The 21,261-nt window shown below is 38.7% G+C and overlaps 1 protein-coding gene across 2 annotated transcripts in view; it reads left to right on the forward strand.

The window, feature by feature from the left end:
- Positions 1 to 21,261, forward strand: part of KHDRBS3 (KH RNA binding domain containing, signal transduction associated 3) — a 109,218-nt gene that overhangs the window by 80,510 nt on the left and 7,447 nt on the right. For both annotated transcript variants that reach the window (XM_086609578.1, XM_086609579.1), the window contains one exon: positions 5,087 to 5,169. In XM_086609578.1, the coding sequence (XP_086465704.1) occupies positions 5,087 to 5,169 (83 nt within the window). The remainder of the gene's footprint in view (positions 1 to 5,086; positions 5,170 to 21,261) is intronic.

The following is a 21,261-nucleotide window of genomic DNA, read 5'->3' on the forward strand; positions in this document are numbered from 1 at the left end:
ATACTGTCTCATGTTCTCTCTCCTTCAAGTTAATCTCTGCCCACGGGTTTTTTTGAATGTGGTAGTTTTTATCTAAAACAAAGATGTTTCTCCAGTATTCTGTGATAAAGAACTGGTGTAAGTATTAATTTCAGAGAATGATGAGGAAAAGAAACAACCACCTTTTATTTGTAGTGATAAGAGCCTTAATTTTTTCCTTTGATGGATTTTGTTAGTGGGGTAGAACTGGAAAATTCATTTCTTATTGATTTCATGATTTTTTTTCCAGCACTGCAAATGGCCTTTTTGTTAAAATGAACTTTTTACCCTCTTCTTTCTTCCTGTTTCTCTATCTTGTTCTCTTTGAAACATTGTTAATTTCCCCTAAAGAGGGCCCAAACACTAGTCTGTCATTGTCACTGCCAGCAGATTATAATTTAAAGCCACAATTTCCTATTCCTCATGAACAAGGGTACGTTTAGAGTACTTAATTATTAGAAAGAAACACTGATGAACAAGGCTTAGCATGATTTATAGTGTTTTGGGTAGTGCAGAGGTTTCAGAAAAGATTGCTTTCATTGCTTTTATCATCTTTTGACCTGTGATAGTAACTTACTATTTAATATATTTCAAGGATGCATATTTACACATCACTTCTGGTTGTGTTCATGAAAAATTTCTGCACTTTGCACTGAACAATTACTGTTACCAGTGCTGCTCTTTGGATTTATATCAACTGTGGGCACTGAGATAACTGCAGACAGAAGCTCTCTTTAAGAGGAAATATAACGTAATTCTGCTTTATAGGCTAGCTTAATAAAGGAGTTATTAATCAGGTTTGACATTTTACAGAGTAACTTCATATTCTTTTCAGCAGATCTGTCTTGTAATTCTAGCTGTTCTGTTTCCTCAGGGGAAGATTCTTAAGATTGAAATTAACAGAAGGCAGGACAGTTGCTCTTGATACCTTCCTGGTTAATATTTAAAATGTTGTGTGGAAAATACCTGTAGTTTAAGAGGAATTCAGTATATTCAACTCTTTTCTACATTTTGTTGTAAGCACAAACGGTACAGCCCACTTCCCTTCTTTTGATCAGACTAAACTTGTTGAGAGTTAGTTTTCTAGGTTATCCTGAAAAGTAGAATAAGGAACAGCAGAAACAAAATGATCCTGTTCATGGGATGAAAATATGATCTTGTTTGGGCTTCTGTTTTTTGGAGTGAGAGAGGAAATATGGTTTCACCAGTGAAGTCTTTCTGAATACAGAGTTCCTTTAGGTAGAGCTATTTATAGACTTACATAATTGGAGTAGAGGAGAAGTCCATTGTATTGCGTTTGGTAGGTGGTAGGAACACAAACGCTGTCATCCACATGAAGAAGAATAATGGCTTTAAATACAAAAATAAATGCCTTTATAAATTCCAGAAACATGCTGAAAAATCAGCAGGAAAAACGCAATTAAAATATTCTTGTGAAGGCGTAATTCTTCCTGTGTTATACAGAAAGAAATCTGTATAGCAATGCTTGTCAGTGAATCCGTAATGTACTTAAGTACAGAATATCTGTGCATATTTAAGTTCTCTTCTGTTCGTTTTCATATGTGTAAAAATGATAGTTATTTAAGTTAGCATGATATTTTATGTTACTGAAACATGCCAGATGGCCAAGGATATTTCTAGATGCTAAATAAAGTTAAAGAAAACATTTATTGAAGCCACGAGAGGTCTGTGTCAGAAAGAAAATACTGAAGTAGTGTGGATTTAATCTAAAATGTAAAACATTCTGCCTTGGCCGACCTTACTCATAACCTGGTGAAAGTTTTCAAATACTGTATGACTAAGAGAAAATACTGTGTCAGACCTAGTTCAGGGAAAGCTCTGAAACATACTTCAGCTACCCTTGCCTAATTGCTCCTTCATGGGATTAGTGCACATTAAACAAATGTTTTGGAATTTGAATCTCTTAACAGAACAAGCCATTGAGAGCAGCTCCTTAAACTATTGTTATTTTTTTCAGCATGTTGCACATGAAGTTTATCTTGGTTTTAATGTAAATTTTTTGGTTTATAAATGTAAATACAGCCATAAAAAGGAAGAATTGATCTATTTAAGCAGATTATAGTAATAGCAACAGCACATGCCTGATCTTTTTTATGCTAAGTGACAAGAGTCCTATATGTAAGTGTCAAATCAGATATCTTTCTATTCAAGGCTTATAAGAGCCATTTTCAACAGTATAATAATGCAGGACTTGATTTCTACAGTAGTGAATTTCACAGAATCATAGAATGGTTTGGATTGGAAGGGACCTCAAAGATCATCTAGTTCAAACCCCCCTGCCATGGGCAGGGAAACCCTCCCCCACCTAGATCAGGTTGCTCAAAGCCTCATCCAACCTGGTCTTGACCACTTTCAGAGATGGGGCATCCACAACTTCTCTAGGCAACCTGTTCCAATGCCTCCCCATCCTCAGAGGGAAGAATTTCTTCCTTATATCTAATCTAAATCTTCCCTCTTTCAGTTTAAAGCCATTGCCCCTTGTCCTATCACTACATGCCCTTGTAAAAAGTCCCTCTCCAGCTTTCCTGTAAGCCCCCTTTAAGTACTGGAAGGCTGCAATAAGGTCACCCCAGAGCCTTCTCTTCTCCAGGCTGAACAACCCCAACCCTGTCTTCATAGGAGAGGTGCCCTTGGATCATCTTTGTGGCCCTCCTCTGGACCTGCTCCAGCAGCTCCATGTCCTTCTTGTGCTGGGGGCCCCAGGACTGAATGCAGTTCTGCAGGTTAATTTATCAACACGAAATGGTGGACAATAATGAGTTCTGGGCAAAATTTCTCTGGAATAGAAATGCACACACTAGAAACACCTAAGTCTGATATAGCAGAGATCTCCCTGACATTTTCTTTTTGTTCTGCTAGACATCTTGTTAAGGGTCTTCCTATTTCAAATTTACTTTGTTTATCTTCAAGAGGTCATAGATGCACCATAACTTCAGAGTTGTCTGTTCTCCCCTTTTCTTCCGTGATCAATTTTTTAGTATAATAGTTAATGTAAATGTGAAGAATAGAACTTATCGCTTAAGGATTCTCCAAGGATCACTTAGTGGCAAAATTTTCCTAACATGTTAAAAGGTTAATTTTGGTCCTCTGCTTTCATTTGTCGTCACTGCCTGGTGTGCACGATTTGAAGTTTGGGAGCCCCTCTTAGGGATGGCTGATTCACAGTTGGGAGATTCTGTCAGAGAAGACCAAATGTCATGTAAATGTTCTGGAACAGAGCAAATAAGTTGGCTCAACTTCCACTGCTGATCAGTGTCTGCATTGTTAACAGATGCCTGTGTATTGCATCAATAAGTAATAAAGTGCTTGTTTGGAATAACTGCCAGGAGGCAATGGTTTTGTGGGTTTAGTGTGTGGCTTATCAAGAACAATCCATATCTGTATCAGATGGGCAAAGAAAATGCTAAGAATCTGTTTTAATTTTTAGTTTCAGGACAGCAAATTACCGAAAGAGAAAACAATGCATTTCCTTTTCAAGTGGGACTATTTATCTATAGTCTCTTCGCAACAGACAATTGGAAGAATCTTTGTGTCTTCTTCCAGACCTGTGAATAGGCTGTCACTCACTTGTGCGGGCAAATACTCATAGACACCCTTCTACTGATCACTGCTGGGAAACAATCATGTTCACTGATCTAGCGGTGGTGAAGCAGTGTTGATGTGCAGATTACCTGGTTTTCCATATAAGCAATTTCAAATGACTGGGGAAATGCTAAAAATCCTCTTAGCAAATTCACAGTTTCCTATCAGGTATTTTAAGGACGTCATTAGCTTCTGCTGTAGAAAGCTTTCCTTGCAATGTCTAGAAAGCTGTCGGATTCCCATCATTGGAGATGTCTTCTACTAGAGTTGGACAATCCATCATTTGTCATCCCTGCGTAATTGATACTGCTGGTTGGTTTTGTTTTCTGTCATGTCTGAAAGATTCTTAAATAATCCTTTTCCTGGGAAAGAGTTTGTTCTTTCATGAGACTTTATCTTTTGTTGCCAGTTTGCTACACGATTATTCAGAAAACACCATATGTAAGATGATACCTGATTTTCATTTCTCTGGGTCCCTATATCTTCAAAGTGTCTTCTTGTTAGGTCATTTTCATCTGACAAAATCTGGACAAGATACCCCTAAATATCCATTGAGGTCTTTGGCATATTTGGATAGGATTTCAATATTAAGATTTCCTAGGAGTCAGTACAAAGGAAGTGCTGTTTCTACTTTTCATGTGTTTAGCTTGGTTAGGTTTAATATTGGATGAAACAGTAAATTTGTGACAGTTCTTTGGATTGCTGTAGTTCATCCTTCTCTGGGAAAACAGCATCATTGTCACTTGTTTTGATCTTAAAACTTCTGTATGGCTTTGAGCTGGAGTTAGTGGTTTGTTCAACATGATATTTAAATCCAGTGCTATTTTGGGAAGAGTGTTACTACAGTGTATACTTAAATAGTGTGGATAATGTGGGAGGAGTAAGAAATCCTTACTTTTAGTTTCGTAATGGATGCTAAATTCCGACAAATTGAAGAGTATGCAGAAAGCATTCAAAGAAGTAAAACCATCATTCTTACTAGTCTTATCTCTAGGGAATTTCTTTCCCATCCATAGTCTACGTAGAATATTGAATTATTGTCCAGAAATAAATCAGCTACCTAAATCGGTTGCACAATATTTATTCAGATTATTTGATTCCTGAGATGCTTCCCAGAACTTTCTTGAAGATCAGTACCTTACTCATCTCAAATTCAAGTACATGGAAACACGAAGCATTTGTACTGTCTCTGCACAAGCTAGTGTTAACTGAAAAAAAAAATCTTTTTGAAGCACATTACCAATAATTTAAAATACCTTGAAACTAATAATAATCTTAGATGTGTGTGGCCTCCTAAATGGAAGTATTCTCTATTAACATCACTAAGATTTGGCCATTTCATGGTGTATGTATGTCATAATGTGCATTTCAGGAGAGTATTGTCTCTCTTATTTAGAACTAGGTTACTACATTGTTTCTAGAGTGTGCTTGCAGTTAATATTACCTTTCTTTTATATCATTTCAGGAGTATGATGATGGTTATGGAACTGCTTATGATGATCAAAGCTATGATTCCTATGATAACAGCTATAGCACTCAAGCACAGAGGTGAGTCTCCAGATCTGCTGTAACTACATTTGAAATATTCTACAGTTGGAAAGTTAGTTTTACTTAAAGATTTTTTGAATTTCATCTTAAACAGCAAAAATGTTATAAAGAGACTTATTAGAAATAACCCCCAGTGTTATTTGTCTCTAGTATCCCATAAGTAAAAAAGTCAAGTTACTGAGTGATTGAAAAGAAACAGAAATGAGAACTTGAAACAAAGTGGTTTAATGATGCCAAATCATAAATCAGAAAGTTTTCAGAAGTTCAGGAAATTCAGGAAAATTTAGTTCAGATTCATTTTGGGAGGGAGGGGAGACAGAGAGGGGAGAGGAGAAAAAACACCCACACCCTTATAAAGGGTATTAAATCATCTGAAACACAGAGCTGATTGCATTTTCTTGCTTCTTAAACATGGTTGTATTCTAGTATTTTACCTTTATTTGTCTGTAAAAAAAAAGTACACCCTTTAGTGTGTTTTACTCCTTTGTGGAATTGTCTTTGTGACAAATCTGAATCTCTTGCCGTATGTATTCCTTCCCCCACTTCATTCTCAACACTGTTTTTAAGACTTTATTTTCTTAAAATTTTGCATTCTTCAAAGGAAACACTACTTGAAAACTCCATGAATTACAAGGAATACTAATGCGTCCTGGTGATGAGGAGAAATGCTATCAAGTACAAACTACTTGTATTAGGTGGTAGTTTGAACTTAATGGCAAATATCACATGACACGTTATTTAGCAGCTTGGCTGATCGTCCACGCTATTGGGTACTTCTGATGTGCACATCTGGAAAGAGACCTTCTGTGCACCTTTTACTGAGTTGTAATTTCTTCTCCCTCTTTTTCTCTTAGGCCAAGCGTTCATAGTTTGATTAGCAGTAGATTTTGTAATGTCTTTGAGAATTTCATGAAACTTTTATGGCAATCGACTTCACAGAGGTGAAACAAGGATGTTGAGAAAATGGTAAAACAAAATGAAATCAAATTCTCTAGTACTGCATTACTGCTTTGTTTATTTGGGGTGATTAGAGCTTCAAACCTTGCCCTCTGGGAAGAAGATGAGGGTTGGAAAGAGAGATATTGGTGGATATCGTGGTGTTGATAAATAGATAACTGATCAGACTGATTTACCTTCTGCTAAATATTTAAGCCTTTTTTTTACGATGTAGCCTTATTTGAAATAGTACAGACCTGTTCACAGCAAAGTTGAGAACAAAGCAGTTTACACCTGACTTGTGCTTTGCTGTAGTGAAGACACACCCAGCTTCAATTTTGTTGTATAAATGAGTATTTTCCTGTGCCCAACAGTTTAGTCAATGTGAAAAAGCTTAGTGGAAAGTTCGGGTATTGTTATCGTTGGGAACTAACAGAGTGAAAATACCTTTGTGTCTGATGCTTGGCTCCTACAGAGTCTTGTAAGCTACTGAAAATTGATAAAAATAATATGACTTAAGAAATCAGCAGTGTAGGACCTTCAAAATATGAGGCTCTGTAGGATGTTACATTTAGAGAGCAGCTGCCGGTAATGGATTTTTTTCCAAAAAGAAAATTACCAAAATAGTCCTGAACTTTTATGTTGGTAATTCTGTTCTGTTTTACTGCTTCTAATGTTGGTAAATGAGTTTATTGCACACAAACATTTGGACTTCATTACAAAGTCATTTGCCTGAGCCAAAACTAAACATTAGTTGGATTTGATATTTTTTCCCCATGTTAAGAAGGTTTTCATTACGATTTTTTTTTCCTTTGAACTAAAATTAGAAAAAAGCAAATCTCCCAAGAAATTAAATTGCTCTTGTAAAGGACTAATACGTAAGACTATATATAATATGCTTAGATATTATATGTGCATATACTTAGCCCAGTCTGAAAGGAGATACTTCATAAAATGATTGCTCTACTTTGTATTTTACCTGTAGTTTCACAATATGTATACTGTTAGATTTTGTTGAATTCATTATCTTCTGAATGATTACTTCATTTTTTTTCTCCTAGTTTCATTAAGTGCTGCATGGTAAAAGAAAACAAATGATTCACTTGTATGTTTTTCACCGGGTATCAACACTCATTTTCTGGCATATTTTCTAGCTTGGCAAAAAGATTCTTAGGATTGTATTGGCAGGCAAAAAGTAATAACTATAAACAGCCATCTGAGCTACCTAGAACAGCGTTTCTATCTTTAATCTGAATATCAAATAGTAGCCCATATTGCAAAATGTCATTTTGTAACCACTAATAGATACTTATCATATTTAGGTGCATTACAATGTCCTTACTGTGAAGGAAATTAGGGAAAAGTGTATTGTTTTCATGGTTTAGCCTTACATCATTCTTGATATTTTGCCCTCATAAAGCATGGAAAGAAAATACATTTGTGCATAAAGGGCATTCACGTGTTTAAAATGCGTCATTTAGTGACTAGCCTGTGTAAATAACTTGCCCTCTTTCCTTTTGGAAGTTGAAAGCAGTAATCTTAAAAAGTAATAGCATTTCTAGTGTGTCTTCTGATATTAATTTCTGTAGAAGATTATAATATTAATGATATTGTGTATTAAAGAGGAAATTTGAGAAATAGCTAGTAAACCGAAAAGATGGATTTGCTCATTAAATTATTTGCAGAATTTTTTCAGTAAATGAACCCTCTTCCTGCACCTCATCAGACTTGGTTAATGTTCACAAGTGTACATTGTGTATACAATGTATGTGTGTGATACAGTGGAGGCAGTTGAAATATTCCTTTTGGTTTTAAACTTTTTACTTATTTTATTGATTCCTCTGTTAAAGATGGAATTTCTCCACATTTGATCATTCAGTACAACACATCATGACTCTTCTTTATTTTTAATTTTGATGTATTTCCCAGAAACGGCCAAATCTGAGGTCATTCAATCATAGAATACTAGGTTGGAAGAGACCTCAAGGATCATCTGGTTCAACCTTTCTTGGCAAAAGCACGATCTAGACAAGATGGCCCAGCACCCTGTACAGCTGAATCTTAAAAATGTCCAATGTTTGGGAATCCACCACTTCCCTGGGGAGATTATTCCAATGGCTGATTGTTCTCATTGTGAAAAATTTTCCAATCGGAATCTCCCCAGGAGTAACTTGTACCCATTACCCCTTTTCACACATCACGTCTTTCCAATGTGATTCCATGTAAAAAGGGAGTCTCCATTTTCTTTGTACCCACCCTTTAAATACTCGAACATGGTGACAACTTGTCCCCTAAGCCTTCTTTTCTCAAGGATGGAAAAACCCTGTTCTCTCAGCTTTTCCTCATACGGCAGGTTTCTCCATCCTTTGATCATCTTTGTGGCCCTTCTCTGGACCCTCTCCAGCCTATCCACATCTTTTTTGAATAGCAGGGACCAAAACGGAACACAGTATTCCAGGTGTGACCTGACAAGTGCTGAGTAAAGTGAGACAATGACATCTGTCTCTGCTGGTGATGCCCTTGTTGATGCAACCCAGCATCTTGATGACTTTCTTTGCCACAGCAGCACAGTATTCACTCATACTGAGCTTGTTGTCTACCAAGACCCCCAGGTCTTTTTCCACAGAGCTGCTCCCCAGCCAGGTGGATCCCAGCCTGTACTGTACTCCTGGATTATGTTTTCCCAAGTGCAAAACCTTACACTTGTCCTTGTTGAACTTCATAAGGTTCTTGTTAGCCCACTCTTCCACCCTATCCAGGTCTTCCTGCGGAGTGGATCTCCCTTCCAAAGTGTCCACTTCCCCACTCAGTTTGGTATCCTTAGCAAACTTCAGCAGGGTACACCTGATCCCATCATCCAGATCATTTCTGAAGATACTAAACAGTGTTGGGCCCCGTATCAATCCCTGGGGGACTCTACTTGTGACAGGCTGCCAGTTTGAAAAGGAGCTGTTTAACAACACCACCCTCTGGGTGCGACCAGTCAGCCAGTTCCCCACCCACCGAACAGACCACTTGTCAAGACCGTGACACATCAGTTTCTCTAGAAGGAAGCTGTGGGAAACTGTATCAAAAGCCATGGAGAAATCTAGGTAGACAATGTCCACCACTCGCACCACATCAACTCGAGCAGGTTTCTTTGTTGTAGAAGGTGATCAGGTTTGTCAAACATGATTTGCCCTTGGTGAATTCATTCTGGTGTTTCCCAGTCGCATGCTTCATTTGACTTCATAGTAGCCTGTCTTCATAGGAGAGGTGCTCCAGCCCTCGGATCATCTTCATGGCCCTCCTCTGGACTTGCTCCAGCAGCTCCGTGTCCTTCTTGTGTTCGAGACTCCAGAGCTGAACACAGTATTCCAGGTGGGGTCTCACAAGAGCAGAGTAGAGGGCCAGAATCACCTCCCTCGACCTGCTGGCCACGCTTCTTTTGATGCAGCCCAGGATACGGTTGGCTTTCTGGGCTGCCAGCGCACATTGCCAGCTCATGTTGAGCTTCTCATCCACCAGCACTCCCAAGTCCTTTTCCTCAGGGCTGCTCTCAATGCCTTCTCCGCCCAGCCTGTACTTGTGCTTGGGATTGCCCCGACCTACGTGCAGGATCTTGCACTTGGCCTTGTTGAACTTCATGAGGTTCTCACAGGCCCATCTCTCCAGCCTGTCAAGGTCCCTCTAGGATGGCATCCCTTCTCTCCAGCATGTCCACACCACCCAGCTTGGTGTCCTCAGCAAACTTACTGAGGGTGCGCTTGATCCCACTGTCCATGTCTCCAACAAAGATGTCAAACATCACTGGTCCCAGTACTGACCCCTGAGGAACACCACTCATCACTGGCTGGACATCTTGGACCTTAGCTCCAGAAGGTAGCATACCTCTCATGACTCCCTGTCAGGTCAGCAGGTGAGTGTCTCAGTGCCCCTTAACAGACAGTCACCACTACGAGTGCTCATCTTTTCTTTTTGTGGTATCCACTATGTGTTGCTGATGCAGTTTCTCCTTTCAGACCTTGCTCATGGGTGTCTGCGGCTGTTAAAGCTTCGTATCTGGCTTTGACTCTCATCCTCGAGGGTGGGGCCTGAAGCAGAGTCCTACTTTTGTGAGTCATCAGGGTCCAAGGTGCCTTGTTCTCTGTGGTGTCTGCCTTAGGAGCAAGGTTCTGAAACCACTTATCTATTCCTGTCTCGACCGCTCTAATACTGCGCAGCCTTTTAACTGTCTCCTGCAACTTGGCCGCCTGATGCAACACGTTATCAACGTGTGCACGTTTTACATGCACGTGCCCCTTCTCCAGGAGAAAGCCTGGGCACTCATTGCAACTACCATCTGAACTGAAGTCTCCTGCCTTACAAGTTCTGTCTGGGTGGAAGTGTCAGACGTCTCTCAGGGGCTTTCTCTGTAGAAGCATCGGTTTTAACTCTGAGGCTGGTGCCCACTGTTATGACAGAGATCTGGAGCTCTTCCCTGGGGTGTGGGCCTCCGAGCAGGGTGCACAGCCCTTCTCACACGCCCTTCTGCACCAAAGAATCATAGAATGGTTTGAGTTGGAAGGGACCTCAACGATCAACTAGTTCCAACCCCCCTGCCATGGGCAGGGACACCCTCCACTACACCAGGTTGCCCAAAGCCTCATCCAACCTGGCCTTGAACACTTCCGGGGATAGGGCATCCACAACTTCTCTGGACAACCTGTTCCAACTGCTGTGCATGCTGCTGCATCCTCTCGAGCCCTGTTTGCCCACCCTGGTCACATCGCTACCGGTCGCTCGTGCTTCCGAGGCCGTGTCAGTCTCCCATGGTTGCTTCTTGCAAAGCCCAAGCTCTATCAGTCTCTCTTGCGAGAGCTGCCGGCTTCTGGTGGGGCTCTCAGCTCCTCCTCGGGTATCCCTGGAGGTGGACTAGGATGGGTGATACATTCAGATATGAAGAATGGCATGCTGTGTATTTCTATGGGTATTATGGTCGCTGAGACTCTGCATACCTCTGCAAACAGTTCTTCCTTTCTGTAACCTAACTGGTGACTGCTGGCAAATCACATGTTTAAAAGTTTAATGGCATTTTATTTGGCATTGTGTGAGACTCTATCGTTGCTTGTTCTTGGCAATCTGAAGCTTTAGTTAAAACCTGTCACGGTACTAATAGGGAGAGAAACATCAGAGTTTTCTCCAAGTTCTCATCCGTCTTAATGCCTTCTAATCCTACAGAAAATAGTTTTCCTTTAAAATATTTTCTTATCCACAGTTGTTCGTTCATGCAACAAAGCTTTAGGATGTCTTTTAACAGAATAATTTTTATGGTCAGAAAGACTTAAATATCCCTTGGAGCTGTACTGAGCTTAACTAGATATCTTAACTGATTTTGGAAGAGATGTGACTAAATTATATGTATAGTTTTGTGCAGAGGATTGTTGAGTGATATTTTTACCAGTATAAACTGGGATGGTTAATGAACTGGGCTGTTCAGTATTGTTTTAAAAACAAAACAAAACAAAAGAATCTAAAATTAATTTAACAAAATATCTCTCATTTTCTGAAAATCAAAGGCTAGCAATTGCTTAAAGCATCTGAGACAGTTTTACCTTAATATAGCATTATGAATACTTTCAAAAGCTTTGATAATTTATGGTTGGTATTCAATGCCCAGCTAAGGAGAGCAGCAAGACTAGGCTGAATGTTACTCTCATGCAGGGCAGATTTCACATCATGCGGTCAGTAATTCCTTCGTAAAATTTCTGCTGTATACGTATGTAATAATTTAACGTATGCAGTTGTATGCTGAAACCTCTTTGGGATCTTACAGTAGAATGTGAGTTACACCATGCTCCTGTGACTGCTGGTGCTGATATTTTCTTATGTCAGATGCGTGTAGATTTGTCAGCTCCCCTCAGTAGCACATATGCATGCTTACTTACACAACCTAGCTGACTCTTAAAGGACTTGCCCAAATCTGTCTAGAACTGGAATCCTTTACTTGGATTTATTGCAGAAAGCAGTGGATGTCTCATGGCCTGATGTTAATGCTAGACCAATTTTATTGTGCAAATTCAGAGAAGAATATTGTGGAGGACGCAGGAGCGTTTAGTTTGGTCTTCATTTAAATTTGTAGATCATTTTAAACATTTTCAGCATGAAGAAAAATTCTATTTATTTTAAATCTCTGAATCTGTTTTAAATTAAGCAAAAGCACTTTTCTCCCTTAGTGACTCCATACATGATCTGCACAAGTGTTTGCGAAGACGATAATGGGGCAAAGGGAAATGGATGCTAATAAATCAATTGCCACTGTCAGTTCACTGTTTAATGTTCTCTAGAATGCGTAAGATTTATCACTGAGGAATTGTAGAATAATGGTAGTGTATGGAAACAAAGTCCACCAGGGAGATGTACTACATCATTCGGATTTAGCGCTGCCATCTGCTTAATAGCATTGAGATGACTACAGAGGTACTTATGATCAACCATTCATAGCAGTGACAGATGCTGCAGAGAGTTAACATGCCAGTGGATGAGGTTCGTTACCAACATGCAGATTATGTGACAAGGTTGCCGAGAAAGGGGGCTGGGTTTGGTACCTCTCGAACAGCAGTAGAGGTTTGCTGTGTGCTTTTGAGTTTGCTATCAAGAGAGAATGGCTGACACAGTTACTGTAGTACAAAAAAATGTGGAGAGCCCCATCTGTCTGCTTCATGGCATTTAGAAGTTTCAAATAACTTCTTTAGGCTTGTCTGCGAGCATTTAAAACTGGGTACTTCTTTTCCTAGGAAAAAAAAAATGCTTTTGTCTAACTTCGTTGTTTTTTACCTACCACAGAGATCAGCACTCTCAACTATAAAAGGAATAGTTTGTGTAACTCTATGCCTGTGTTTGTTTACGGGCAAAACAATAAGTCATTCATGTAGTAATGTAATTTCACGTTTAATTATAACTTATAATTTTAAAACTGCTTTAGATCTTCAGTCAGGGTGATCTCACCTTAACTGCGTTGGAGAATTTAATCTAAATGCTGAGATAAAAGGGGAAAGATTAGGGCTTAGGGTAATTGCTGGCTTTGTCTGCAGTTTTCTGCAATGTTTTCTGATTTCCACGTTTGCCTGTTAATGCTGTAGATTTCTCATTTCAAATCATACCAAAATGTGACACGTTCAAATAACTGCAAGTTGCCTTGTAAGCCTTAGAGCCATCCGGTCAAGCTAGTCTGAGCTTAGGGAACTGGCAAATTCTCTTCCCTATACCGATGTTTATCCAGTGCCTCCAGTTCACTCTGTGTTTATTGGTTAATGTGTTGGGAAGTGAGAAGTACAAGCTGCAAGTTTATTTTAAATTATTTATCTAAAAGCATAAAAAGATAACTGCCCATGTGTTAATTCCTAAACATTTTAAAAACTCAGTGTTACGAATGCCATGCGGTGAGACCTTATTCTTTACTGTTCTTTTCAACAGTGACTGATTAAATTTCTTTATAAGTAGGAAGGACTATGCACAAAGACCCCCTGGTTTGAAAAGTTTGAGAAAGTTTGTTTCACAGCTTGTCGTAGTTACTTAAGAACTAAGTAACTGGATATCAGGTTGAAAAGAGGACTGAAAAAACCCCTACCTTGAAATCTGACAGTGGCCATTGTTCAAATAAATTGGTTTACTAAATTCCTTCAAATCTCTAAACGCCTGATTTTGTACCACTCCAGAGGCACCTTAGTTTTGACAGAAGCAGATTCCTGGTATGTAGTTCTTAGCAAGACCTGCCTCATTTTCCACTGGGAACTCAAATTTTCAGGTGCATTCTGAACCTGTGCTTAGTACTTGTACAAAAGATGACAACATTAGTGTTTCTATGAGGAGGGTTTTCATAAAGAGCTGAGTGTATGGATTTGAAATTGGCTTATGGAGGTGTTGCTATTGGTATGTGAAAGTTAATTGCTAACGTTTTGTTTGTGATGCTCAGTGTTTTAAATTTACATTGTTAAGTTTGTCAGCAATCATGCATTTTCGGGGTGTATAAATATGCATTATATGCAAAACAAATATGGATTATATGCAAAACATTGTTACTGTAGCTTTTCAAGATGTAATTCTCTGAGTTTTAATGCTAGTAGCTGTTTGTATTTCATGCTCTGACTTATAAATCAAATCAGTCCACAGCAGTTTGATTTCTGAGGATAGTGCAAATGGCTAGTATTTTACAATTGTTGTTGCTTATGAGCACCTGGTGCGTATGAGCTTATTGGAGGTGATAATTCTGTGCAAGTAAAGCCTCAAAAGCATTAGCATAAACAAGCTAATATATCTTTTAACTGAATATCCCTGCCATATGGTTTTCTGCTTAACTTTTACACTCCCGTTATTGGAAGAGATTATTTTCTGCAGTTTTTCAGATCTAGTTCTTCAGGTTTAGTTAGATCATTTTCTTTTTTTGTTACCTGTAGGATGTGACAAGATAAAATATTCAGAAGTGCCTCAATAGCACAGACAGTTTTATTTGTGAATCTAGCATGCGTATTTGGTTTTGTTGGTTTTATTTTTTTTTAAAAAAATGGTTTAAAGAAATCTGGTCTGAAACCTCAGTAAACAGGAGTAAGACTAAGGCAATTCGAGTGAAATTATGGCAGATAAATATCTTTAAAGGAAAAATTAATCTTAACGCAAGTGTATCACATACTGCACTCATAAAATTGGAGAAGGTTTTTAGAAGCCTTGTCATGTTGACATTACTAAATTATTTCACTCTTTAAGAAATGTTATTACTTTTGATTTGTACTAATTAGTAAAATGCTTTTTAGATTAAAAAAAAAGATTTTATTTTCTTCATGGCTTTACTATTAAAGTTAACTGTGACTATGCCTCAATGTTTAGAAAACAAGTGAAAATGCAATTTAAAATAAATTTAGAGACCTGATGGAGAAAACTTGGAGTTGCTATAGTGGTACGAAAAATAACAACATGAAATTTTAAATGTTTGAGGAATCAAAAAAAGAAATTATTTCATAAATTTAAATTATTTATTTTGCATTTGATTGGTTTAATTTTGCTTAGGTGATTATACAGCATCTTAAACTGTGTGCTTGAGTTACCACAATATAATTAAAAGAGGATGAGTATTTGGTAAGATTTAGGATATTTTCTTTGACTGATTGTTACACAATTGAAAACATGAGAAATGGATAGGTTAAATAAAATCTTTTAAGAAGTCCTTAATAGAAAGAAAAACTCATTAGTAGTGAATATTTTTGAAATATTAAATGCTATATTATAGGTATTAATGGTATCTTGTGGAATTAGTCATAGTTTAAAAATATCGTAATTATATGAGGGCTTCAGTTTAATTACAGTATGTTTTCAGAAAAAAGGTACTTTAAGCTTGGGTGGTAGAAGTGACAAAGAGGAAGAGAGTATCCTGTTGCTAGACCTCAGCAGGATGCTGCAGCAGTGCCGCTAGATATATTGTCTTTGGAGACAGAACTTGGATAATCAGGCTTCTAAATCTTCCAAATTAAAGTTATTATTCATTTAGAAATAACTTACCAAACATCTCACATAATAAACTTTCTACAGGTTTCATTAAGAGATGCCATGGTAAGGAAGAGGGGCTCCATAGTCTCTCTGACTAGAGGAAGGACAGCATCATAAATTCACACTTGCAGTAGACAGTGAAGAATATATAGAAAGAGAAGATTTATTTTCCCCAGTGTAGGGTAGAGAAGGAACTTCACTGGAAACTCACACTTTCTTGTGGAAGCCAATGTCTATTAGTGTAATGAGAGAGGCATGAGAAATCAAACTTCATCATTTCAGAACATATTTTTGTCACAGAACGTGTTTTTGTAGATGAAGATTTGACAGTATTTTGGTGGTTGACAGTCAATATATTACATCTTCTTACTAGCAGTAATTGAAAATGCCATTTTTTTCTCTTAAACTATCTTGCAGTATTTGGTTGCTTTCAAGGGAAGAAAAATATTGCTTTGTTCCATTGGTGAGGAAACATCTATTTCATTGGGTGACTTTAGAAAAGAGACATGGTTGCAGGAAAACTTTAAAATCGTCTTATTTGTTTCTCCTCTTTTAATTTTATTTTAGAAGAAATACTGAGAGCTGTAAATTCTACTTTTAAACACTATTTTGGCATCATTTAGTTGACAGACAATGAAAAATACGGTACAGTAACCATCAGAATCTGAGGTACAGAATACGGTACAGTAACCATCAGAATCATACAATGGTGTGATTGTCGGGCGCCACGTGCTTTGGAATATCCATGTTGATAAAAGTAGTAGAGCTCACATAAGCTCAGCAAACACGTCTTAGCAGTTAAGTGAGTTGAATTATCTTTAACACAAGAGGAAGAGGTCTGCCGTAATTATACTTGGAGAGGCAAGGCTCAAACTCTGCCAGTGTGAGGGACACTCAAGAAACACTGGAAAGATCTCAGACATGGTAATACATTGCTTTTCAGATTTGTCAGATGCTTATGATTATGCAGCTCTGAAACCGGTTAAATCTAATCTCTTTAACCAAATACATTCCTTGATAGCATTTTTGTTATTTTGGAATTGTAAAACTGGAACGGAATGATGTTTTTTCTCTTAAATGCTCTTCAGTGTCAACTGATACGTAAGGATTTCAGATTAATAGGAAACTGATGAAAGTTGTACTGTTCCTTCAGTAAATTAGAAAGACAGGAAAGTACGATGTATATCTTACTGAGCAGTATTTCTAATGACAGAATGGTGACATCCTGTCTGTGCAGTTTTTGTGGATGATGTATTAGAAGCAGTGTTGTCTTGTATTCCAGTCCGTGACAAGTAGTATCATCTTGGATCTCTAGCTAAATGTCGTATGCAGGACTCAAGAGGGATAACCACGAATTAGATGGAATAATACCCACAGCTCTTTCCAGTATTGCAATGGATAGTCTAAAGATTTTGACTGATACCTGTCAGATCTTCATTATTCTCTGCTGCTTCCACTGTCCTGAGTAGTCTAGTCTGTTTGGAGAGAAAGGGAAGAACATCCTTTGCCAATGTTAATGTTCATGTTAGTTCACATCTCTCTTCTCCATTTAACAGTTGGAACACATTTTTTACGCACTTGGATAGTTTAAGACTTCCAGCTTTGTTTCCTCCGATAGTAGTTTAGGTCACCTCCCCCAAACCGCTTTGCAAACCAGACAACTGTGTTGTGGGGATGGGAGGAGCTTGGTTCTAATTCACAGGCCAGAGTAAAATGCTGATATTTAGGCAGCCTGAGTTTTTAGGTTTTCTAGTGGTGCTTTCTTGTTTGATGTAGTGAATCTTTGACATTTTACTTAGCATTTTTCATGTTTAGGAATGGATTGTTGCTGTATTCTACTCACAGCTTCAAGGTACAGCTATAGCTCCCTGCTGCTGTTCCTGAGAAGAAGCCTCATTTGTGCTGTGTGCCTCAGTCACCTCTGCTACTCGCCGTTTACCTTATCTGTTTTCAGAGATGGGACACGAGAGGAGGGGGGAATACTGAATGAGTTCATAGACAGCAGTAACTGGACATTTCAGGTTGTAAAACTGTTAGATTTAAGAAATCCATGTAGTTCTGTGCCTGGTAGGTAGCACCAGAATGCAAATACCACTGAGGGTGTTTCACTATTCTTCAGAAGAGAAATGTATTACAACTTCTGCCATAAAAACTAATTTCTAAATAGTGATAGCTAATGGAATCCTTGAGGGGGCACTCTGGTCATCTTTTAGGATTATAGGTAATAGATTTGCTATTTGTATTATCCATATGAGAGTACAACGGGATATATAGGTCTCAGCTACTTTCTGAGATCATTATCTGTTTTACAGACAAACTGAGATTCAGGGATGAGAGTATGTACCAAAGAAACTTCTTCTAAGGAAGTGGCAGAACTGGGCACTAAATAAAAATCCATCTTCGAGATGGAAGAAAAGATGTGGATCTCCTCTTGATATCCTGGTTTTATACTATTCTGCTGTTAGCCGAGTTATAGAGTATTGTGTTCTAGTGATCCACAGAAGTGTTAAGAACAGATACTCAACTCAATGTTCAAGACAATTCTGGAGTTATGAGAAGCTTCACTACAGTGATTGTTGTCTTGGCAATAACATTTGGGACACTCTTCTTCCTGTTTACTGTTGGCGGATGCTTTTCAGTGTCAGAAGCAGCTGAGCATGAAGGTCTGGTAGGAATGACAGAAAGAGGCTTGTACTTGTAGAAAAGTTCTGTTCAGATGTGATTATATCAGTCAGGGTCTGTCACACTACAGGCTTGGGGAAGAGTGGCTGGAAAGCTGCTCAGCAGAAAAGGATCTGGGGGTATTGGTCAATAGCTGTCTGAATATGAGCCAGCCATGTGCCCAGGTGGCCAAGAAGGCCAATAGCATTCTGGCTTGTATCAGAAATAGTGTGGCCAGCAGGACTAGGGGAGTGATCGTCCCCCTGTACTCGGCACTGGTGAGGCCACATCTCAAATACTGTGTTCAGTTTTGGGCCCCTCATTACAAGAAAGACATTGAGGTGCTGGAACGTGTCCAAAGAAGGGCAGTGAAGCTGGTGAAGGGTCTAGAGCACAAGTCTTACGAGGAGCAGATGAGAGAGCTGGGATTGTTTAGCCTGGAGAAAAGGAGGCTGAGGGGAGACCTTGTCGCTCTCTACAACTACCTGAAAGGAGGTTGTAGGGAGGTGGGTGTTGATCTCTTTTCCCAAGTAACAAGAGATAGGACGAGAGGAAATGGCCTCAAGCTGTGCCAAGAGAGATTTAGGTTGTATATTAGGACAAATTTAGGGAAAGGATTGTCAAGTATTGGAACAGGCTGCCCAGGGAAGTGGTTGAGTCACTATCCCTGGATGTACTTAAAAGACACGTAGATGCGGTGCTTAGGGACATGGTTCAGTAGTGGACTTGGAAGTGTTAGGTTAACAGTTGGACTTGATGATCTTCAAGGTCACTTCCAACTTAAATGATTCGACGATTCTGTATGAGACCTCTTGCTAGCAAGATCTTCATTTGTTCTTTCTACTTTGCTGACATCTCTGTGTAGAAGGACAAAGGTCATGTTTGTGGAGCTACTCTTCGCAGAAAAGGAAACCTTTGTGTTTGGAAGGTTTTTTTGGTCACTTTCTGAAACCACCCTGGCTTCTATCTAAAGGGATCAGTCCCAAAGTTATGTGTGATGCCAGTGTACAAAAGAAAAAGCAGATTTTTTTTTTTCCATTTTTCCGTAGTAAGCGTTACAAGAAGTTGAACTGGTTGCAAAGGCTGTTTTTCATCAGTGAAGACTGTCCTGGGTTTGGCTGGGATAGAGTTAACTTTTCACAGGAAGCTGGGAGGGGACACATCGTGGGAAGCTGACTCAAACTAGCCAAGGGGGACTGTTTGGTTCCTTATGATGTCATGCTCAGAACATATATTGGAGGAGCTAGCCAGGAAAGGGGCATCATGGCTGGGTTCTGGGTTCCGCATGGTGAGCAATTGTTTTGTATTGTTCTTTTGTTAGTATTATTGTGGTTGTTATCCCTTCTCATTTTTTTGTACTTTCCTATTAAACTGTCCTTATCTCAACCCATGAGTTTTATCCTTTTCTTCCAATTTTCTCCTTCTCATCTCACCGAGGGGAGGAGTGAGCGGCGATGTGGTTGCTTAGCTGCCAACTGGGCTAAACCATGACAAGACAAAGAAAGTTTTGCTTCACTCAGTGCTTAAACCCGGTATCCAGGTTTGTCAGTGCTGAAGTCGGGGATTTTCCATTAAACTGGAAGCTTTCAATCACAGACTTTATACTCTCCCCTTAGCAATCAGGCTCCCTGCCATACTGCTTTTGTTTCAGACACGGAAATGGCATAATGCTGATCCTAAAAGATGCCTGTATCAAATCTAAAGTGTCGTGGCAATCACATTCATTAATCACAATGTATTTTGACTACTTTTATGCATTCTTTTAAAAACTGTAGAACACCTGCACTATATGGTTGATGTGCCTGTTAAAGGATTGTCCCCAAAATAGCCTAATGACCTATTCTGATATCTTCATGAGTGTTAGGTTGAAACTACCATTCTGTTGATATCTGTCCCAAGAGAATATCCCAGCACCTCTAGACAGAATAAGCTACTAGTTAGTATGGTATAAAAGGTAAGAGTTCCTTAAGACTTAACTGTCACGTCAAGAGCAGTTACTGCTATTTGTTTGTTGTTTTTTTTTTTTCCCCATAAAGATTCATTCTTCTATTATGGTTCATCAAGATATTTTCAGAAACAATCAGCTTAGCAGAAGAGCCTGAGAAATTCAGGTCATGTTCCATAAGACCTTTAAAGGTTTATGTTTAATACCTCTAAATTAAAGTATTTTAAGACACTTCTCACAGCACAGTGGTTCTAGAAAAATGACTGGAAGCTTCCCAGTCCTCTGTTTTACTAGATAAAACAGCTCCTCTATGGCTTTACTTCATCAGTGATGCAGGACTAAAATGTGAGGTTGCTCTTTTCTATCTCAGGCTGTTTCTTGAACAGAGAAAACAGGTACTTCCCTCTGGCTTTATTTAAACTACTTATGCCTTATTTCACACTTCCTCTAAATATTGTAGGATTAATGCCCAGCCCTCAGCAATTAGAAGCAACATACTTCTTAAGTTTATTGTTGTTTGCTAATGCTTCCATACCATTACATGGTTCCAAGTTTTTATGTTGACATGGAAAATCAAAGCATTTTTTTCTTTGCCGCCTCTGTCTTCTCTCTTGTCAGGCCAAAGTCATTATGCTGGAATGGGAATACAAGAAGTTAAACATGAGGAGATATAAGCAAGGGCTTTATATGTAGGAAAGATCTGAATCACAGCTGATACTTCAGTGTTGATTGCACTTGTACTGTTTACTTGATGGTTAGGAAGATGCTTGAAAACTCAGCTGAATTTACCATATAATGCAATTATCCATCTACAAAGCAGACTCCTGGAGAAGTAAGGAAAAATTAAGAAAGGAAAAATGAAGAAAATGGCCTCAAGAAGACATTTCACATCTGGAAACCCAGGAACTCAAAGCAGACTCCAGGTTTAGTCTTGCTGGGTTAAAAAGGAAAGGATCCATGGCATGTTTTTTCCTTGTTCTGAAAGGAGGGAGGTACATGAGGTAAAAAAGAAAATGAACCTGGTTTTTGGTTTTCTTCTCCTTTCTATGAGA

This window comes from Tauraco erythrolophus, chromosome 3 (genome assembly GCF_009769465.1).
Source record: "Tauraco erythrolophus isolate bTauEry1 chromosome 3, bTauEry1.pri, whole genome shotgun sequence".
Taxonomy (NCBI): domain Eukaryota; kingdom Metazoa; phylum Chordata; class Aves; order Musophagiformes; family Musophagidae; genus Tauraco; species Tauraco erythrolophus.